This window comes from Dipodomys merriami, unplaced genomic scaffold, assembly GCF_024711535.1.
Source record: "Dipodomys merriami isolate MVZ:Mamm:240054 unplaced genomic scaffold, mDipMer1.0.p SCAF_40, whole genome shotgun sequence".
Lineage (NCBI taxonomy): Eukaryota > Metazoa > Chordata > Mammalia > Rodentia > Heteromyidae > Dipodomys > Dipodomys merriami.
The window spans coordinates 10,336,882-10,359,503 of NW_027205604.1; the positions used below are offsets into that span (position 1 = coordinate 10,336,882).

The 22,622-nt window shown below is 38.9% G+C and overlaps 1 protein-coding gene across 1 annotated transcript in view; it reads left to right on the top strand.

The window, feature by feature from the left end:
* Window positions 1-22,622, top strand: part of Pdcd10 (programmed cell death 10) — a 41,574-nt gene that overhangs the window by 2,611 nt on the left and 16,341 nt on the right. Inside the window, exon 2 of the mRNA XM_069991943.1 lies at window positions 15,868-16,078. Within this exon, the coding sequence (XP_069848044.1) occupies window positions 15,983-16,078 (96 nt within the window). The 5' untranslated portion in view covers window positions 15,868-15,982. The remainder of the gene's footprint in view (window positions 1-15,867; window positions 16,079-22,622) is intronic.

Consider the following 22,622-nt stretch of genomic DNA (forward strand, 5'->3'; position numbering starts at 1 on the left):
TAGAGTAATAGAAGCCCAGTTTACAGGGAATGGAAGATTCGTTGAGTGACTTGCGCTGGATCCTATGATATGTAATTGTTGGGAACAAGTTACAGTCCAGATTCTTCTGACTATAGATCTTTTAATAATGTGAAGTAAAAGCTTAGTTCCCAACCAGGCACAAGTGGCTCTCACCTGTAATTCTAGCTATTCAGGATGCTGAGACCTTGGAGGATTGGGGTTTGAAGTCAGCCTAGGCAGAAATGTTTGTGAGACTCCATCTTTAGTTGGCTATCAAAATGTCAGACTGGAGGTGTGGCTCAACTAAGTAGAGTTCTGGGAACAATCAAGCCAAGTGAGAGCATGAGGTCCAGCCCTGAGTTCAAGCCCTGATATTGGTACAGAATTTGTTTTTCTGTTCCCATAGGTTATTTTATGCAAGAAAAAGACTGTGATGTATATTCAGTTATTACCTTCTTACTGCATCTAATGCTGACAATGTATCTTCTGTCTCCTATGTAGTCCTTCATCCTTTGGCATTTATCATGACTTTCAGCTTCTTCTTGACTTGGGGAACTTTTTATCTTGGGGACCATTGCTCTACCTGGACTGTTTTCTCCTCCCTTTCCCCAAATCTGGCCAACTTCTGTACAGTTGCAAAGTGTCAGTTAAGATGTAAGATGTTTCACCTCAGGAATGCTGACCTGCCAGCATACACCGCAGTGAGTTCCCATCCAATCTTTCCCCTACTCTTTTCCTTCCCACTTTCACAGGAGGAAGTCATTCGATAAATATTTGTCTTCATCACTAAGACAAAGGCACCTAAGCAAGGTCTTATTTGCCCTGGGTCTTACCATACCATTGATGCTGAAGAATACAGTAAGTATTTGCTGAATGAATGAATAATAGAGGCACCCTTCAGCACTCTGCTCCCAACAGAAACACAGAAATAAATAAAGCTGATGCTCTTCCACTTTAGAGCCAATTGAAGGACGAAAGATTTCACAAATGAACCAAAGTTTAGGTTAGGTTAGATGAAAAGGAGTTGTTGCCAAAAGCAAATTGTACAAAATGGTACAAAAGAGCCAATTCTTTCTAGAGATCTCTAAAATCTGAATAGTAGTTTCCTTTGTGGGAAAGTGTAGTTTTTATTTACAGCTGAATTTCTGTAGACCTTGCTGATTCCCTCCTTTGAGCAGGCATTATTCTTTATAGCCAGATAGAAACATGAAAGAAAATTTCAGTGGATTCTATTCTTCTTCTGTGTTACCTTGTTTTTATTTTTTCTCAAAACATTCACTGCATTTAGGTAGTATTAACATTTACTTTTAGCTGAAGATACTAAGGACATAAGAAAATGTAGTTTTAGTAAACTGATCAGGCACCATGACTGGCAAAAACAAAAAGAAATGCAGTTAAATTGTTAGAATCAATCAGAGAGGATGTTAGAGCCACAATTTGGATCTGTCTTGAACTTCTCTTCTTTTTCTTGTTTTAATGGTGCTTTGTGACATTTACCTTTAGGATCACTTGCTTCAGTTGCTGTGACTGGAAAATTGAAATGTTCTTGATTCAGGTGTACTTACCTTTTGTCTCTAGAAAATGATTATTGTTTGCATTGGGTCTTAAAGCAAACAAAATAATCTTAACAAGAGTAAAAGCATCATTTTGAGCACATGCAATCAAAATTTCAGGGATTTATTAGGTTAGATTTCTGACTTAGAGCAATTTCTGTAATTTTTTCCAGTACAACATTAATGGAATAAAATACATTCAGCAGCTGTAAGTTGTGGTAGTGTTACATGCTTTCATAGATTTACTGATTCACTCCCACACAGGCTAATTGTCAAAAGGTGATTGCTAATATTTGGCTATAAAATATTAGTGTTTGATAAATTCAAAACTTAGTATGAGTTGACAGTCCTAATGTTACTTGAACTTTTAGCAGAAATGTCCTGTTTATGTAATTTGCCTGGATGGAACTGAGGTACTGTTTCTTTTGTATTGTTATGATAGAATTTTACTAAGAATTGCTACTAAGAATTTTAAGCCACTTGTAGGATTTTTTTTTCTCTAATATAAGCTTAATATGACTTAGTGTAAAAGATGGGGAGCGGTAAGATGGAGGTAGAAGAGGAGAGTTTTATTAGCAAGCTTTATTGGCTCACAACAGTGAGATCGTGCTGATTCAGTCAGGCTGGCCTCTTAGAAATTAAGTTCACAAGCAAGGCTAGATTGCATAGCAGTAATCCTTGGGCTCATTCATCTATCATACATTAATTGAGTATGTAGTATGTGTGAAATTGTTTTAAATCTACTTTGGAATAAGCCAGAATCCAATACAATAGCAGCTTATTGAGCAGTAAGTGGCTGGTCCAGCATCAGGCATTTTACCTCATCTCATGTAATCTTTACAACAGCCCTGAGAGGTTAGGCCCAGTAATCCCCGTTTTATAAGGTCAGAGGACTCATGACCTTGGTATCAGGATTTGAATTTGGGCTGGCTAAATGGAAAGCGACTTAATCATTGCAGTAAAAGTGATACTGTGGCTGAGGGCCAGTTAGCCTTGGAGTTAGTTACCAGGAATTTGCATCTTAAATGCTAGGTCAGTTGGGCAGGCAGAAATTAATACTCAGATTTACTTTTAAACACAACACATCAGGAAATTAACATAGTAGGGATTAACGAGGAATTTTAACACCAGCCATTTTTCTGTAGCATAAGAGTAGATGATTTTTCCTTTCAGTGCCAGGTGTAGTATTTGATTTGTTAACTGTGTGGAAAAACAAGAATCCTCACTGGGAGCTGCACATGATGAGAGGCTCTTGTAGTGACTGACTGGATTCAGGCCACTGGTAACAGACCAAGTCTCTTGGCCCTTTCCTTCTGGCTCTAATATACATTAAATGGAATTGTAATCACCTGCATATCGACTACTTCTTTTTCCTTTATGTGTTTTCTTCAAAAAATGACAAGCATGTCCATTGAACCATTTTAGGGTCATGTCTGTTTTAAGGTGAGGCAGTACACTCGCTGCAGTGCTGTGCAGAGTGGCAGTCTGACACGTTGCTGGTTCTTTGCTGTCACTGCCTTGCAGGCTTGCACACCTTTGAGGGCCCAGACTGTGTCTCTGACTATTTATCACTACATTTTCTACCAACACTTGCTGGCTTTCACTATGCAATGCCCTAACTAGGAGATGGAAAAATGGGTAAAATTTCAGTTAGTGGGTCTGCACTTGTAGATGGAGGGGAGGGCTTGTAAAGACCATTTCTTTGGCACTTAGCCTTTTTAATATGTATTAAGTATTTCCCCATGCGTCATTTCATTTGATAATTTGGGACCCTAGAGCTGATAGGGTCATCATTATTCGATGGTTTCTCTAACTTGTCACCTGATCCCTGGTACTAACAGTTGTCTCTGCCTTACTCAGCTATTCTGTCTTTCTTCTGGATGACCTGGAATCTAGCTGAGATTGGATTTAAGGAATGACAAACCCTAAAATGCTCCCCCTACTGCTCACTCATACTTATGTAAGGCTATGCTGAAAGAGCCAGCTGGGAACATTGAATGAGTCAGACCTGGCCTCTAGGAGGCAACTGCTCCCTCCAGCAGTTCCAATTGCAGCAAGGCTTTCCAAATTTCATTCCAAAGCATTCTAAACAATGCTGTGGTCCTTGTGGATGTCTTTCTAACTATTTCATTGGCATTTTGGTAATTTTGTGAAAACTTGGGAGATTCTGAGGTTCTACCTTCCAGCTTTGCCCAATCAAGGTTGTAGAAGGAAGTATAAATAGATACCTTACAGATAACCATTCTCTTGTTCCATTTCTTCTTGTAACAAGTAGCTTTGTTTGAGATGGGGTGAGGAACAAAAGGTGACAGTCCTTGAGGTGGAACCTTGGCCTCGTTAGCACCTAGTGTTGAACAGGTAAGCCAGGGTTACCTAGCTATTGGGCTTAAAGACTTTTATCAACATTGAGAGTTCCTTGTGGCACAATTTTTGCTGCAAAGAAAATCCAAGTTGCAGATTGTAAAGGCCTTAGGCAACTTGGGGTCATTAAGTGCAAGAGTGAGCATGTAATACTAAGAGACACAGCACTAGTACACCTAACCCAGCTTAGTACAGACCTCTTAGCTGTACTTTGACATCTAGAGAACTTTTAAGAATACTCTCAGGGCTTAAGTTTACTTGATTTTCTGAGAGATGTTAATGGAAAGTTCTAACATTGTATTGGAGAAACTAAAAGCACAACATCACAAATAGGAAAATTGAATGACCCATACCATCATATACTAGTTGGCTATTCAATTCAGGAGTCAATTCATGAGCTGCTACACTGATAACTTCATGGACAAAAGATGAACATGTTCTAGTGAACTTTTTTTAAACAAATACCTTTACTTAATTTTGTTTAGGTCAAGATTTAACAGATTTACACTGAAGGGTGGTGGCATGGACTGCTATAACTAAAGAGATAGTGCCCTCCCTCCCAGCCAGTTCCCAGCTATCTTAGAAGCCATTTGCTATTTTTATCGTTGTTTCCATTTCCATGATCCAATTCAGAAGTAGTGATCTCTTTGTTCTGGTTGTCAACTTTCAGTTATCTTGTGTAGATTATCTCCTTTTATGAACTGTGTATAAGGTCTTTGATTATGTCTCAGTTTTATGTACTACCCAGCCTTCTTCCAGGGCACAACTTCATTTAAGTTGGCCTATGTATGGGCAACAGAATAAAGGATAATTCTGACACCAGTCTTGTAAATAGTTTAAAATTTTGGTGGCCACAATTCTATTTGTGCCCCAAACCTGGATTAACTTGAGTTTCTTCTAGTGACTCAGATTTACTTAGACCCTCCATTTTGACAAATGAGAGGGGAAGGGATTTGAGAATGAGTTGGGTAAGTGTCTTGACACTGTGATGTCAGTATATATGATTCTTCTGTATGCTCCAAGTCAGGTGAGGCAAGGCAGGTGCTTGTGTCATATATGTGAAGGAGACACAAACTGCATGTCTTGGAGTTCAGCTTGGGCTCTAGACTTCTCTTTGGCCCCATTCTAGTTAATACCTGTAACTGAATTAAATGCTTGTTGGATGCTGGCTACTATATTAAATGTTTCAAATACACTTAGCACTCTTTAAGAACCCTGTGACATGAGTAAGTGCGTCAGTTGTAAGTTCCTTCATTTTTTTGGCTAGTCCTGCGGCTTGAGCTCAGGGTCTGGGTTCTGTCCCTGAGCTTCTGTGGCTCAAAGCTAGTACTCTACCACTTGAGCCACGTGGCTTTTTCTGTTTATGTGGTACTGAGGAATCCAGCCCAGAGCTTCAGGCATACTAGGTAAGCATTCTACCACTAAGCCACATTCTTAGCCCAGGCCTTTCAATTTTTAACAGAGTTAGGAAAATAGATTAAATAAAATAGATGATTAGATCTAAATGAGCAAAAATTCTAACTCAGGTCTTTTCTGGTTTGGATGAAGCACTGATTTCCTGCTCTATGTTGTGTATTATGTGTAGAAAACGTAATTATTTCCTGACTACCAGTACTTCTCATATGTTAAATTGGTGCACATAGCATAATGAGAATTAACTGTGAAGGTGAGTGAGATCTCATTGTTATCAAAAGCAAGATGCCGGAGCTTGTGCAGCACAGTACCTAAGAGTGACCCTTGAATCAGACCTACATTCCATGTACAGGTTTGGATACTTCTGGAGTTTGCAGGTCCTAGGCTCTGTCTGGTTGAATCTTGGGTGACCCAGAAAGCAGAGCAGGTTAATTTGAAGTAGTTTTTTTCGGCAGATTACCCCGCACATCCAGTACGACTGACTTTAATAGCAAGCACAGTAGTGTATTTGATTAAAATGTCTGTCATTCTGTTTTGTTTCTTAATGTGAATTTGGATTTTTTTAAATTTCTAAATTAGAAATGTTGGGAGATTGAACCAGATAACATATAGCTATTTTCACTTTAAAAGTTTAGGTTTTTAACATTTAAATTAGTTCAGTGTATTAACATGTCTGATGAGGCTAAAGGAAAATTACTAGTTAAGGTTGAGATTGGAAACAGAGTTATAGAAAACTCTGGGTCTTGATATCACCTGCTAGCTCTTAACCTTACTTTTAGGGCCACTTTCCTTTGTTCTTCATTTGTATCTATACCGATGTAGCTATTATTCTAGAGCAATGGGTCTAGAAAAACTTGTGTTGGAAGAGGGGGAAAGGAGGGTCAGAGCTGTAAGGAGAAATTGGTAACTTGGATAACGTGCATGCTAACACATTAATCAAATGAATGAGCAGTTTATCATGTGTATTTCTCATGTATTGAGGTGTGAAAGATTTTATTTGAAATAAAGGAGTGCTGTCATGTGTTTTAAAAACCATTTATCAATTTTTCTGGCTTCAAAAAATCCTTGATATCTGTTTTGGGAGTGATTGTAGAGTGGGCTTGCCTTGTAGAGAGATGAATCATGTCATCCTAGATTTGACTGCTCATTCGTTTTCTCTACTTAGTCATCAAAACTAATAGGAAGTAATTACTGCATCTCATGTACTGTTCTGTCTGTAATACTACCCAATCTTCACAGCAGCCTTAATGATAATATTATTATTATCTTATATATGATAAAATTATGCTCACTTCTTTAGTAACAGTGCTCTTAATAGTGCCAAGTATAAATGAAACAGTCGTATTTCAGTTTTCCTTTAGGTATCATGAGTTTTTCTTGGGACCTTAACCCTCTTGTGATAGACATTCTGTCACTATGACAAAAAATCCTGAGATATTCAAATTTTACCCAGAAAAGCTCTGTTTTGTCTTATAGTTATGAGACTTCCATCCATGGTTATTTGACCCTGTTGCTTTGTGCCTTTGGTGAAGTAGTACATCATGACCTTCGCATGTGATGGAGCAAAATAGCTACCCTCCCAAGCCCAGGAGCAAAGAGCAAGGAGGAGGCCTGGGGTCCCACAATCTTATTTTATTGAAGGGCATCCCTCCAAAACTAAGGACCTCCCATCAAGCCCGAAGTCTTTAAGTTTCCCCCATTTCCCAGTATCATTAGGAACCAAGCCTGGGATGAAAGACATGGGTCTGTATCACAGACAAAATGTGCTCAGACTATATTTAAGAGCCCCAAGGTCTTTAACTGTTCCAGCATTGTTTCATAGTCCAAAGTCTGCTGAGAGAGACTCAAGATACTCGGCTGTTAGTCTTTGTATCTAAATGAAAAAGGATGTTATATGCTTCCAAGATAGAGAAAATGGTATAGATTAACATTCCAAAAGGGAAGACTAGGGTAATAGAAAGACCTCAGACAAGACACAAGACCCAGCCAGGCAAACATTAATCTGTGTTGAGCATCCATGTATACCAAGGCAAATGGGAATACCTACAGGTGTTGTCAGCCCTCTACCCCCAACCCCACCCCCACTGCTTTATTGGCTTCAGACCTTGGTGAGCATTGTACATCTGCAGTATAAGTAAGACCTTCAGCCCCAGAGTTCCATTCATTGTGCCCTATTGGGTGCTGCTTCAGGGACTCTGCCCCAGCAGCACAGTGCCTGGTTTCCTAAGCCTTCTTTTGAAATCTGGATGCACACTTCATGATCTATACTTCTATGGTCTGTCTTCCTGGAACATGGATGACAGGTAGAGTCTATCAAGGCCCTCTTTAGCCTGAGCCCATACCTAGACCTGTTTGAACCACAGCTTACAACTACCCAAGTGCCCTCTGTACTCAACAAGAGAAGGGAATCCTGGGAAAAGAGTTTCCTAGGCAGTTCTGGGCTGGCAGGGTGTCCAGGATTCTTTTCTCAAGATTCTGTCTTGGGAAATCTTTGCTACAAGTTTGCAAACAGCCTTTGGGCATGTGATGGGTCCTGCGGCCTTCAGATTCCTGAGCTGCCCTGAGCTCTCTCTCCTGCTTGCCCAGTTCAAAGCACTTAGCTTTTTATCCACACCAGCAGCTGCACCAGCTTTGTATTCACCTTTTTTACATGCTGCTTTTCTGGCCAGTGTAGGCATTTTTCAAATCTTAATGTTTTACCTCTCTTTGCTTCTAGCCAAATTTCCTGAGTTGTTTTGCTGGCTTGAAATAAGTTCCATCAGATAAACCTGTTCATCACTTCTAAGCTTCGTATCTCTCACAAAATATCAGAGAATGAAAAGAATGTGTTCTTTTTTGTTTTGCAGTAGTATGTATGGCAAGGATAAATTCTAGTCCAGTCGCCTCATTTCCATCTGAAAGTGAGCTTGGTCTTTACTGGCTGCATTCCTTTCAGCATGCTGGTCTGAACCTCTACAGGAAACACCAGTTAGGTTTTGCTTTACAGCATTTTATGCTTTCTCTAGCCTGCTCCTCTAACTCCTGCACACTCCTGCCAACCAGTTACAAAGACTCCTACACAGTGTCTCATGAATAGCTAACAGTCAACAGCAGCATTTCTTTGAACCAAATTCTGTTAGTGCTATTGCTACCACCTAATATCAGATACAGTAAACTAAAGAGCAAAAGGATTCTTTTGGATCACTTTGAGTTTCTAGCCCGTGATCTATCTGTTAGACCTGTGGTGGTGAGAGAAATGCAGAAATGTCGCCTCCCAAGCTAGGGAGGCCGGGATAGAGGAAGTAATGCCAGTAATCCCTTTCAGGGTCATTTCCACCACCACCCTTCCCCCTCCCTCCCTCCCCCCCCCCCCCCCCACTGCCACCACCACATCTGGAGGGACCAAGATTTTAACACGTGGGCCTTTGAGGGACATTCAAAATCCAAATTATTCCAAATTTTAAGGTTGTAATCTAAAATTATAAGTTTAAGATGACTGATTTACTAACTATGCATAGAGTGAAATGTTTCAGTTAAGGAATATAACCTCTGACAGATGTTATGAGATGAACAACAAATGGTAAGTGAATAGACTTGAATTCAGAACACTTTTGCATTTAGACATTTTTCCATCCTAAGACATTGTACTCCAATTGGCCAAAGCTGACTGTTTGCACAGACCTTTTTACCTCAACTTTTCAATGATGTTTTAGTCAGAACCCTTGTTACTTCATAGCACAGCAAACGCTTGTTCTGTCAGTCATATTTTCTGAACTCATGTTTATGAAATAATAAATTCCATAGGTTGAGTGCTTGGACTAGTTAGTAGTATTAAATATCTGTAAAATATGGCTTCACACAGAAGCACTTTTCCACATTTGATAGAGTCCAACCTACTAGGTTGGACTTTACAGAGATGTGAGGATTCATTGCAAAATATGTACTTTTTTGGATAGTTACTTTATGGTTTAGTTTATATCATCTTTTAACTAGAAATGACAACTTAGTTGTCATTTATTTTAAAGAAGAAACTAATGAAGAGACTTGTTCAGAACCAAAGATAATTTAGGAATAATATTTGAGACCTTAATTCTTACTCTTTGTCTCCGTATCTCCAAGTCCATCAGTTACTGTGAACAGGCCGAGACATAGACATAGACACAGACATATATACACAGATAGATATGTATACATAATGTATATGTGTATATAAAAATGTGTGTATACATATCTGTATGTATGGGTAGACATATTCATATGTATGTACATCTTTATATACACAGTTAAGACATGTATATGAGTGCCAAAGTGTTCTATACTAACTATTAACAAGATCTATACTAATTAATAACAAGATCATTTGTAGATATCCTTACATGCAACCTCTACAACTACTGACAGTCATGCATGTTAGGGTTGAGTTCCACATAGCCTAAAAAATAAAATTATAGAACTAATAGGCATTGAACTAGAAAGTAACATTATTTGTAGAAGGAAGACAGTGATGCTAAAGACTTGACTCATTTTGACCTACGTATGACCTGTTTCTCTACCGTCTTTTTTTTTTTCCTAGCTTGTGGCCATAACATTTTACTTGAGACCTCACAAAGCTCTAAAATACATGAAAGTTGTGATGACAAATGGTAGCCTTTCCAGCTATACTGTGGTCTATTTTGTCTTGAAAGAAATCCAGTTTTGCTAGAGTAATGATGAGCAAGACTCTTGGTACTTCATTATGGACTGAAAACAAGGAAGGTGTTATTTGAGACACTGAGTCCACCAACAATTGAGGAGGGGACCTCTATGAGGATTTGTAAATAATTTTTGTGGCCCGATGAGAGGTTTTTGTTTTTTGTTTTTTATATTTCCCATGAAATAATTTCTGAATCTATAGTGGATACCAGTAATGAAATTTTATCACTTTCTCCTGTTTTGTTTCTCATGAGAGCATGGGCTAGGCCAGTGACTTAAGTGGAGTTTCCATAGGGAACCATGCATCCTCTTCCTAGTTTCTTAAACTTAACTTTGTATTCCTGAGGCTGGTCTTAGCAATTTGTACGATTCCCAGCCTGCCGGGTTCATGAGAGTCATCTAGATTACCTGTAAGAATAAACTCCTTTCCCTTCCTTGGCAATTCTGAAAGGAATATTTTTAATAAGCCCTGAAGTGCTTGTGATAGCTTACTGAAACACTCTCTGGTAAAAGTTCAATTGTGTTTTGGATCTTGCTTGTATGTTAAGCAAGATTAACCTATGTTGGAAATTCTTAAACTTGGAGAAATTGTTAACCATTCAATAAATGTTAACCAGTTGTGTCCCTAGTGTGTAAAGACATCCTAGCACTCTTCATACAAATGAGATATTAGCATTTATAATACTTGGCTGTTTTACCTTTAGTTTTGTTTATTTATATAATAAATTTTTTGTCAGAGTCTGCTTTATTTGCAATGATCTGCTTGAGATAACAAAAGTAAAAGCTGGAATTATGACTTCACAACTTGATTACTAAGATTATAGATTTCTGTGTTTTCTTGTGTCTTCCTGAGGTTGGTATTTGAAAACCATTAGTAAGACTGATGAAACTGTCATTCATTTGTTTATTAACCAATGCCTGTCATATCCTACTGTGCTGTCTCCTGTCTCTGGGAAAATAAATACAACCTGAATAGAAACATAAACACACAGAATCCTGCTAAGTGCAAGGATGACCAAACTGTAAACTGAGTAGTCAGAAGTACAGAATTTTCAAAGAGAACATTTTTCTACCACAGAACTGTCTATACTAGTGCCACAGACTTCTGTTTATCTGCTTCTCTTATTGGTAGTAAGTTAACTTTGGCTCTAGAGTTATCTCATGCCACAGATGGAGTAGAGTGGGTCTGCTTCAGGAAATGCTGCTTCTGAACCCTGAGATACACCAGATATAGCTCTTTATTTGAGCAGACTGGTGATGGCTGGACAAAGCAAAAATGCTAAGGACTAAGAATTGGCAGGGGAGTAGCCAGGGATCAGTGTTTTACTTTCCTCATCAGAAACAAGTGATCAATTAATTGTATTAGCCCAGGAAAGTATTTACAGTTGATTCATCTTAGAAATTAGCATTGCAGTTTTGAATATCCAAGGAAATAAAAAGTAAAAGTATAACAATTCATATTGGTGTTCCCATATCATACAGAACATTTTTCAAGAAAATGGTTGAATGTGTGCCTTTTAGTGTGTAAGTGGTAGTAGTAGAGTGGAGGTCCTGACTTGAAATCACAAAAAATACCTAGCTAAAGCATAAAACACCTCTGAAACATATGCTTTTTGTCTAAGTTCTTATTTATAGTCCAGTTCTTTTTTCTTAATTCTGTAGTTGCTAAGCTGTTGTTACACTCAACTTACTTTGAACTGAAAAAAATTTCCTCTAACCTAAGCAACACACTTAAAATAGTTGCTAAGTAGTTTCACTTATTTTTTATTAGCTAGAAATTGTGAGCATGGGTAAATCACTATACTAAATGGGATGGTCTTGACTGTCAGCCCAATTGGATGGGAAAGGGCTAGGAAATGTAGTAAGACTTTTTTTTAGAGAAGATTAATTAAGGGGGAATACCCACTGAATGTGGGTGGTACCATCCTGTAGGTTCTGTGCAGTAAGAGGGGAAAAGGAAACAGCCAGCGAGCATGGGCATTCTTCTTACTTTCTCACCATGAGGCTGGTAACCTGCTCTACACCCTCCATGTCTTGATGGACTGAAACTCCTGCAACTGAGCAAAATAATGGCTTTTCTCCTGAAGGTTGTTTGTGTCAGGTGTTTTGTAGCAGTGGGAAAGCTTAATTCACACTTGGGGAGGGAGCTTTGGTTTGTACTGTGCTAGGATCATGTTCATCAATTACAGATTTGAAATTTTGAATCTATGATCAGTTTTCAGGGCAAGCCTGATTAGCTGTCACTCCAGAAACCAAGATGTAGATGTTAAGAGTGTTGCTCTGCTCCTGGGTCCCAGCCACAGTGAAAATGACTAGGAGTTGCTGCTCCATCCCTGGGTGGAGTCTAAGACCTGCTCACTGTGGAGACTCTTGCTTTTCCCACCGAAGGAAGCCATTGCAGCCTGTCCACCGAACCATTTCAGATGACAACGCTTGTGGAAGCAATGACAGGGCATATTTAACTTGAATTAATATTGGCAGAATAATTGAATCTTTTAAAAGCCTTTGTTGTTACATTGGTTGGAAATATTATGTAAATGTTGTTGAAACTGTGTGGTCTGAATTGTCCAATGTCATTCTACACAGTTTGATTGCAGATTGGTGTTGTAGAGCATTTTCCATAGTATCTACACTGCGGTTGTTAGGCCAGTCACTGGTCTAGCTCGAGCCTTAAATTAAGCCTTTGAGCAGCTTGTTGTACTTAGATTCAGATAACTAGCAGGAACTCTGATAGTAACTTCAGGACCTCACCCTTGACCTCTACCACCCTTTATCCACAACTGTGGTGTTGTGCATGCGCCTATCTTGTTAGATTCCACCTCCTGTTTACTGGAGGCTTTAAAATCTTTTCTCTCCCCAGCTCGCTGTGTAACTAAAGCCTCCTCCCTGTACTTAATCAGGCCTACTATTCTTTGCAGGTTACCTCTTAACCTCATCAAGGAATAAGTGGTTTTAAAGTTATTGCCCATATTCCTGAGCCTTTAAAACTTGGCTATCTTCCTCCCCAGGAGGAGGTACTGGGGTTTGAATCTTTGGATTTTAGAGCAGGCACTCAATTACTTGATCCTGTGCCCCAGCCCTTCCCATGTTGTTTATCCTGTGTGGTCCTGCATCCAGCCAGCCTCAACTAAGATACTTGGAATCTCAGATGTGTATCACCACACCCACCTTGTTGGTCGAGATTGGGTCTTGCTCACTTCTTGTATGGGCTAGCCTCTGATTCTGATGATCCTGATTTTTGTCCCTGAGTGGTTGGGAATACAGATGTGTACTAGCTGGCCCTGCCCGAAAGTGTTTGGCCACCCTTTTTTGAAACTCCTTATTTTCATAATGCTGGTTCTCTCATCTACTTCCTCCACAGCAGTATATAGCCTAAGTTTGTTTTGTTTTTGTTTTTATTTTTAAACTTTACTGTAAAAGTGATGTACTGAGGGGTTACAGTTATACAAGTAAGATAATGAGTACATCCCTTTTTTAACAGTGTTATCCCTCTCCCTCATTTTCTCCCATTTTCCTTGTGTTTCATGATATTGTCTTCGATGGGTCAAAGACAAAATACACTGTTTTTCTCTGTGATCTCTACATAGAATCATACCTATAGTAATCAATGAAATACTTGCTAAATATAAGTGATTTAAGTGGAAAAACAGATCGTCAAGTGGTATATTAAGTAATTTCATCCTACTTGCTCACTGTCCTGGTTGTGCTCATCTCTTACATGGATGTGCTAGGTCCCCTAAGTTTTCTACTTAAAAAAAAATCATTTATATTTCTCAAAAGCCTTTAGCTTTTGTCCCTTCATTCTTCTCTTCATGCAAGCTACTTAAGTCAGCCAAAGGATCAAGAAGTAGTTTTCCCTTGCCCTATAAAATAGAGCTTTTTTTTTTTTTTTTTTTTTTCATTTTTGGTGCTCTCAGACAGGGATCACATTTTGGCTTAAAATAGGAACGCTTTTCCTTATTTAGAGATATCAGAAACAGGACTTGAGTAGCTGCTGAGTGCCCCCTTCACTGTTAGGATATAGTCCAATTCATACCCTGGTCTTAATTAGACAATGGTGACCGAAACTTTTGAAGTAGCATGCCAAAACCTTGTGTCTTCCAGAGTTAAGGTCTTTGAAAAATCTGGCATAATTAAATTTTTAATGACCAAGAACAGTATCTTGCATCTAGTATTTAATTGCTACTAAACATACATTTCTCAGTGACTGAGTGCATGAAGGTAGACAAGGTGCTCTCTATTTCTCTATTTTTGCTCCAACCATGGTTTTGTGATGTAGGAATATCAGATCTAGATCTAGCAAGCCCTGGGCCTCTGCATGTATGATCTGGAGCAAGTTATTTTTCTCTCAAAAACAATTTCCTGCTGGTTGCCAATGGCTGATGCCTGTAATCCTAGCTATTCCAGAGGCTGAGATCTGAAGGTCATGGTTTGAAGCAAGCCCCAGCAGAAAAGTCTCCAAGAGACTCTTATCTCTAATTAACTACTCAAAAACTGGAGGTGGAGGGGCTGGGAAGGTGGCTCAGTGGTAGAGCGCTTGCCTTGCATGCCTGAGGCCCTGGGTTCGATTCCTCAGCACCATATAAGCAAAAAGAAAAAAAAAAGCCGGAAGTGGCCCTGTGACTCAAGTGGTAGAGTGCTAGCCTTGAGCTGAAGAGCTGAGGGACAGTACCCAGGCCCAGAGTTCAAGCCCCACGAACGGACCCCCCCAAAATAAAAAAAACTGGAGGTTGAGTTGTGGCTCAAAGTGGTAGAGTGCTAGCCTTGAGCACAAAGATCTCAGTCCCCCAGTTCAAGCCTAAAGACGTTCCCCTCCCCCCACCCCCCAAAAAAAATTTCCCAGCCTCTCAAAGTAAAATTTCTTGTATTACTGGATTCCTCTTTTTCTGTTCTCCTCTCTCAATCTCTTCCTTCCCCTCTTTTCTTTCTTAGTCCATTCTTTCTTTTGTTCTTTTTGTTTGTTTTTGTGGCAGGTTTCTTCAATTTAGCCCAGGCTAGCCTTAGAATTTGTGATCTCTACCTCTCTTTCCAGAGTTCTGGCATATACTGTTGAATTTTTAATTTTAGTTCTAAACTACCACAGTTTTTCTCTTTTCAGATTCCCAGAATTCTTCTAAATATCAAAAAAGTACCCTTGACAAAATTGTATTTTCTGAAGTAGGGTTATTTTTTTTTTTAAGATTTGTCCCTGATCTTCAGTGCTTGCTGTATTTTTGTTGTTATTTTCAAGTTATAAAGTCATAAATATTATAAATAAAGTTATATATATTAAATACCCTAACTGTTCATTTTAACATGTGCTCATACAATATTACATGTAAAAATTGTTAAGTACACATCTAGTTGATACTTTTTACAGTTGTGAGTAATGCAGTTGGATTTGCATGCTATTTTGTGAGACCTTAGTACATTTAGGTAGAGTGGGCTTTGAGCCACTGTTTCATGAAATAGTGCCTGGATAATGAGGATAGCAGTGTGAAATGGCAAATTACTAAGCTGAAAAGCAAACGGTGACTTACCAATTTAGCTTTTCATAAGGTAGGAGCTCTGTATTTTGGGAAGGAATGTGACTGATAGTTTTTGGTTTCTTTTTTTTTAAATTTTTATTTACTTTTTATTGTGAAAATACTGTACAGAGGGGTTACAATTACATGGGCAAGATAATGAGTACATTTCTTATCAAGCATTGAAGCCTCCTCCTTTGTTTCCCCTTCCCATCCCTTCCCAGCCTCCCCCCCCCCACCCCCCCAACCCTCCCCCCCCTCCACCAAAGTTGTAAAGTTCGAACTTGTACATTGTTGCAACAGGTCCACCTGTATCCTTGGTTTTTGGTTTCTTTTAAGGTGAATTTCTCTTTTCTATCCACCAGGTCTGTGTCTGTTTTGTGCCCCATTCTTTAACACGAAAAAAGAGAAGAAATACTGCAGTGAATGAAGATTCTTTTGCATTTTAGCACTGCTTTTTCTACTGTAGTTGGCTTTTGAATGAGGATGACAATGGAAGAGATGAAGAATGAAGCTGAGACCACTTCCATGGTTTCTATGCCCCTCTATGCAGTCATGTATCCTGTGTTTAATGAGGCAAGTGTGTAATATTTTCTTATAAGCTTACCATCTGCTTCATTTTTTTTTGTTTGTGTTCTTGTCATGCATCCTTGTATGAAATGTACTCTTGTCTGTGTTAGGCATTGTGTCAGCACTTACAATAATGAAAACATGGCCAAATAGATATTCCACCCCTCATCTGAAGGTTTAGCTTCGGTGGGAGAGATAGATAAAATACAGTTCCAATAACTATTGTCCAATGCTATCAAGTCAAAAACATTCATTGAGAAAGAAAATGGCAGGTGAGGGTCAGGACCAAACCAGATGTCTGTACAAGGATCAAGAGATAAATAAGAGCTGCAGTTGGGGAGGCAGTGCTTGGTCAGGGTAGCTAGAGCACCAGGCACAGAGATTGCACTGAGCTATTATAAGTGGTGGCAAAGCACTTTTCTAAAGTTGATATTTAAAAGATGGCATTTATTGTGTCTATAGAGGGTATGGTTGCTTTTTTTTTAATTTGAGGAATTACCTCATATTTAATGTTAAGTATGTTGTTAATATTAATATGCTCTTGTAGATAGAGAGTTCTAGTTTTGAAGTGTCTTAGAGATTGGCTAATCACCTTTCTGGTGGTGAGTAAAGTCCCTAACTTGTGAAACCATTATTCTCAGATTGCCTAGAACTAAACCAAATCTAGCTACTTTGAACTTTTGTTTAGCAGTTTGAATGATCTTCTTCCTACTTATGAAAAATACATGTTTGAACCTTGACTCTGCAAAGGAGTGGGGTTTCTGGTAAAATGAACTGCTTGAACTAATACTATAGATTTTGTCTGAGCCTATGAAAGAAATTAACTTGAAAGGCAAGGAGGTGGCTGGCTGGCTGTGGTGGTGTCACCTGCCGTCCCAGCCACACAGGAGATGTAAGTAGGAGGACCATGGTTCAGCTTACCTTAGCAGAAGAAAGGGAGACCCTTGATGAACAACAACTGTGGTAAACTGTTATACATAAGTGACAAAGATGAGGTCCTGAATGTAAACCCCAGTGTTACCAAAAAAGAAAGGACTCTAAATAAACTAATAAATTGAAAAAGAAAGCATGTGTGGCCTGAAAGCCACTGTCCAAGAAGACCACACAGACACAATCGCATGTGTTTTATTGTTAGCAGGCCTGATAAGGCTACCTCTTCCACAGGAGAGGGAGAAATGGCGTCTGTCCCTTCTTCAGGGTCAAATTTATAGTCAGGGGCTAGGGATGGGAAGTAGATGAAGTCCTTGCTAAAGATGGCACATAGCATATGGCCAGGGTGGGGTTTTCTGATTGTAACACTTATAGTTAGTCAGCATTCCCCTGAGGATGCAGCTGGGGGCCAGGGGTAAAACACGGCTCTGGGAAGTGAAGTGGGAGGAATGGCCAGGGCCAAAGGCCAACTACAGCTAGATCTGTCCAGATCAACTGGTTTTGTGGGAGGTGCTGAGGACTGAGACCGAGGGCATGCTAACAGGGCCCAATAAATAAAGGTGGTGATTTTCTCCAGATAAGATCTGAAAATATGTGGCTAGAATACATTGTTTTGTGATTCATACACGGTCCAAAGAATGAATTGTTAGCAGTAAAATTTGCAAATTGCTGAATGCAACAGGTTGAAAGATCCTATAGCAAATTGTCATGATCTAATTCTCAATTTGAATTTACTGATTGAACATTGTAATATGAAACTTAATCAAATGAAATCATTTCTGCTGAGCACAGTGGCTCAAACCTAGAGTCTAGCTACTAGAAAGCAAGGGGATCATGGCTTGACACAAGCCCTAGCATAAAAATTGAAAGAACTTATTTTAACCAATGGCTGGGTATAGCGACATAGAGAAAGACAAGTAGGACCATAGCCTGGGCATAAAGCAAGATTCTACCTCCAAAAATAGCCACTGCCAGCGCTGGTGGCTCACACCTGTAATCCTAGCTACTCAGGAGGCTGAGATGAGGATCAGGGTTCAAAACCAGCCTGGGCAGGAAAGTCTGTGAGACTATTATCTCCAATAAACCACTAGAAAACCGGAAGTGGCACTGTGGCTCCAGCAGTAGAGTGCTTTCCTTGAGCTGAAGAGCTGAGGGACAGCACCCAGGCCCAAGAGTTCAGGCCCCATGACCGACAAAACCAAACAAATAAAAACAACACTGCTGGACACTGTTGGTAGTTCGAAGTCAGCTGGGGCAGGAAAGTCCCTGAGACTCTTATCTCCAATAAACTATTCAGAAAAAACCTGAAGCAGCACTGTGGATCAGGGACAATGCCCAGGCTCTGAGTTCAAGCCCCAGGACCAGCAAAAAAAAAGGGGAGAGCGGGGGGACTCTGGAGGCCTAGATCAAATGGTAGAGCACTTGCCTCATAAGCATAAGGACATGAGTTAAACTCCAGTGTTTCCAAAAAGAAAAAACAAATTGTTTCTGTCATGTAGTCAGACATTTAAAGGTTGGGGGTAGGCTTAGTAGTAGAATTGTTTATCTAAGATGCCGGAGGCCCTAGGTTCTTCCCCCGTACCACTGAAAAAATAAACCACATTCAAAACTACAAGGTTTTAAGGATTCTGTTAACTTCCTCTTGACAGTTGAAATTTAAGGCTTGATTTAGGAACAGAACAAAAAATTAGTGTGTCCTCCAATGGGAAGTGTTTGCTGAAGTATTTTATTCAATGTTAGCATTATTTTGTGGTATTCTACTACATGAATGTAACAGGTAAATAAGAAATGTAACAAATCAAACATTAATATTTAAATATAGTTCTGGCATCAATTTTTCTAAGTCTGTTGATGGGGAAATCTAGTTTATCCTGGTTCTTGGTTCTGTTTTTCTGTTCTGTGTGGATTTAAAGGTAAAATGGCTTCATACTAACCAATCAGAAGAAGATAATAGCACAGTAGGGTTGAATATTATACTGTGAAGCTAAATGATTCACTAAATTGTATTCAACGTGCATCATAAGAGTTACTCATTTCCACTTTAACATTTCATCTATAGTAGCTGCAATGATGGTATAGAATACAATTTTTAAAAAGATTGTTATCTACTGGGACATCTGTATACCTGGAGAAATTTTAGCATTGTTACTCTTGCTTCCAATGCAAAGTTATTTATGGCCTTCTGGGAGCTTGAAGCTTAGTAAACTTACTGAAGTTATGTCTAGACAGCTGAGGAATATTCTTGTTTAACCAGCTGCAGCAGAGTTCAGAGTGTAAGTATATTGCATATATTATATATGTTCTGTGAAACAGGCCTCCTCATTGCTTAATGGAATAATCAATGTTTAGAAACCTCACACCAGGCTTTCACCTATTTATTCTTTTGATTCTTTGTATATGGAAAAAAGAGGTAACTTATTGTTTTACTTCAGGAAAAAGGAGTGTGTATGTGCAGAGAAATTGTCTTAAGAAATAATTCCTGACATAGTATATGGTATATGAAATCAACAATTTTGCACCTAAATATAAATATTAGATCATCAGAGATTTGTTTCTTACTGAATCACAAGAATGATCTTCTGAATAAATAATATTCCATTCAGAAGTATCTGAGTCAGCTATTTCTGTCAATTTTTGGCTATCTGCTGACCTAGTCATTTGGGAATATTTCTCTAATTTACTTGCTTCAATTTGATTTTCTTCCATTGGAGGAAATATTACGCAGACCTCAAATTTTGAGCATAGTGAGCATTACTTCTTCACAATTGGATAATGATTTTACCTGCAGGGCTACCATACAGAGGCAATGTTAGTTAGTATTTTTGGTTTGAATTAATAAGCTGCTACAAACTTAGGGAGATTACATGATTATAATGTTATCTCAATTTGTTTATTTTAAAGTCAGGATTAAATAATACACTTAATTTTCAGAATGTCTGTAAAATAAATGAAATAAGGAACTGTAAGGTGTTTAGAATAGTACCTAGCATCCAGCATTATTAGTAAGGAATCTTTCATATATGATTTTTTGACAAAACTAGTATCATACATTAGTTTTGTATTCATTTGTATTCATTAGTACTGATAATCATGAACTCAGGGCCTCATTCTCTTGCTTAGGGTGTGTGTGTGTGTGTGTGTGTGTGTGTGTGTGTGTGTGTGTGTGTGTGTGTGTGTGTGTGTGTGTGTGTGTGTGTGTGTGTGTGTGTGTGTGTGTGTGTGTGTGTGTGTGTGTGTGTGTGTGTGTGTGTGTGTGTGTGTGTGTAACTAATGTGTGTGTGTGTGTGTAACTAAACGCTTGATTACCTGAGTCTTGCCTCCAGTTTGTTTTGTATTCTGTCTGGCAGTGTTTTAGTAGAATATATTTGTTCTGATTATCTGTTATATAGCCTGTCTTACCTTTTTTTTTTATCATTTATATTAACAACTTAGAAACTTACTTTTTTAAAGGAGTGTTTATAGAACTTTCTTGAACCAAACATTGCTATTGTGCTTAAATTCACAGTGGTAGCTCAAAAGTGAATAGATGACTTCTTCCATCTCTTTGTATTCTTCTGGTTTGTTTAGTTTTTTGTTGTTTGCTTTTGTTGTTGTTTTTCTTTTGTTCTATACTTGGCTTAAGCCCAAGGCCTCCCTCTCATCATGGCTGGTGCTCTACCACTTGATCCACACCTCTACCCCCAGCTATTTTGTGAGTTAATCAGAAATGAGAGTCTCTCAGGATTGTCTGCCTGGTGTGGCTTTGAGCCTGGCTTTTCAGCTCTCAGCCTCCTTAGTAGTTGGGATTATAGGCATCAGCTACTGTCTCTTGGCAGCATGTGCCTATTGTTTGATGAGACAGACTCACCTTATTCTCACTTAAATGGCAAGAGATTTACCTGTAGTTTCTATTCTTGTAACTTGACCCATTTTAATTTCTTACAAAAAATAGGATCAATAATTTGAGGGGAGGAGGCATAGTCAAAAGGAGTGCCTCCTAGGAAAAGCTAATCTTGCTTGATTTTAAGGAACCAAGTAGATTGGTAGACAATTTGGAACCAATTAACCTAATTATTTTGACCTTTTAAAAAAAACAGCCTTCGCAAGACTGTGCAAGTCTCTTGAAAACTTGAGCAACCAAAGGAAGGGCTAATTGGATTTTTTTGAATGATGAGTTTTGAAACCTAACTCCATGCTAAAAGAATATGGGAGTATAAGATCCTTCTAGAGGGAAGACTGTAATAAATGAGTTCTTTGTGGAGTAGAAATTACATGTCAGCTTTTAAAATAGTTTTATAATGTGAACCAAAGAGTTTAACTTGGACAAGTACAGCCGTGTTCGTAAGTTCTCACAGAAGCTGCCCAGAGTAAGCTACAGAAGTTCATAAAACTCGATGTAGACAGAAGGTAGGTGTTTGTTGATGCCCAATGTTGAACTCCTTGCTTAGCCATTGCATCCATGTGATTCCAGTGGGCATGTGGCCTTCTTACAGTTGAAGTCACAACCTGTGTACCCTTCTTCTCTCATTCTGGTTTATCTTGAAATTCTACCCTTCACTAGTGGTGCAGGAGTCAGGTACAGCTGAGGCCTATGCAGTGCTTTTTCTTGCTCTGGTCCCATTGATGTCTTTTTCATTAGACCTCAGATGTGATGAGTGTGCTATGAACTCTACTCAGTTGTTTTCAGTCTTTAAATAGGCCAGGGCACTTTAAAGACACTCTAGCCAAAGATATAGCTTACAGAGTGCAGGGTTAGTTTTTTTTTAGTCTGTCTTAAATTTACTTAAAATCGTCATGTCATGTGTTACCTGAAGAAAGCCCTGAGTGACGTAACTTCCAAGAAAGAGAAGAACCCTCAATGTCCTCTCCAGTTTTAGCTGCTGGCGATCCCATCACTTTGACATAGTGTGGAGGTGTGGGTCGGCAGTCTCTCCATCCCACATTCTGTCCCCTCACATTGACTTCTTGTACATGGAGGAAACTCAAGAACCAACAGTTGAGAGATCTGATGATGGTTAAACTTCAGTCTGGAAAGAGTGAGTGCAGAGAATCTGGGTAGCTTTTTTTTTTTATTTCTTCACAGTTTTACAAGTCAGGCAGATCTGTATAAATTCTGGTTCTATACTTACTAGATGATTAATAATGGTTACCTTTACACAGACTGAGTTTCTTCCTCTGTAAATGAGCATGATGTTAGCTAGTTTCAGATTTATTATTAGCAGTAGATTTATTCTGCTCGTAAATAGGTACTTATAAGCCCATAATAAGTGTTCAGTAAATAGGAGCTGTTAATGGAATATAGAATGTTACTAGAACTACTACTGACAGCAGAACTGGTAAGATGATCATAGCTTTGTCAAATTATATCACAGGTAGAAGGCCAAACAGAAGCACTTCTTACTGGGTTGATAGTAGTAAGTGAGGTTACAGATTTTACAGAAATTTAGATAAATTTACTGATAGTCAAGCAGTATGAATGCCTCCTGATTTATTGCAGGATGCAGGGTTTCTGTGTACTCCACGATTCCCCACCGCGCTCTGCTGAGGTATTTGACAGCTCACCGACATTGCAATTTAGTAAAGGATGTCTAACCTACCTATGAGTACACCTCTTAGTAAACTTCATCTGGGATTCTAGAAA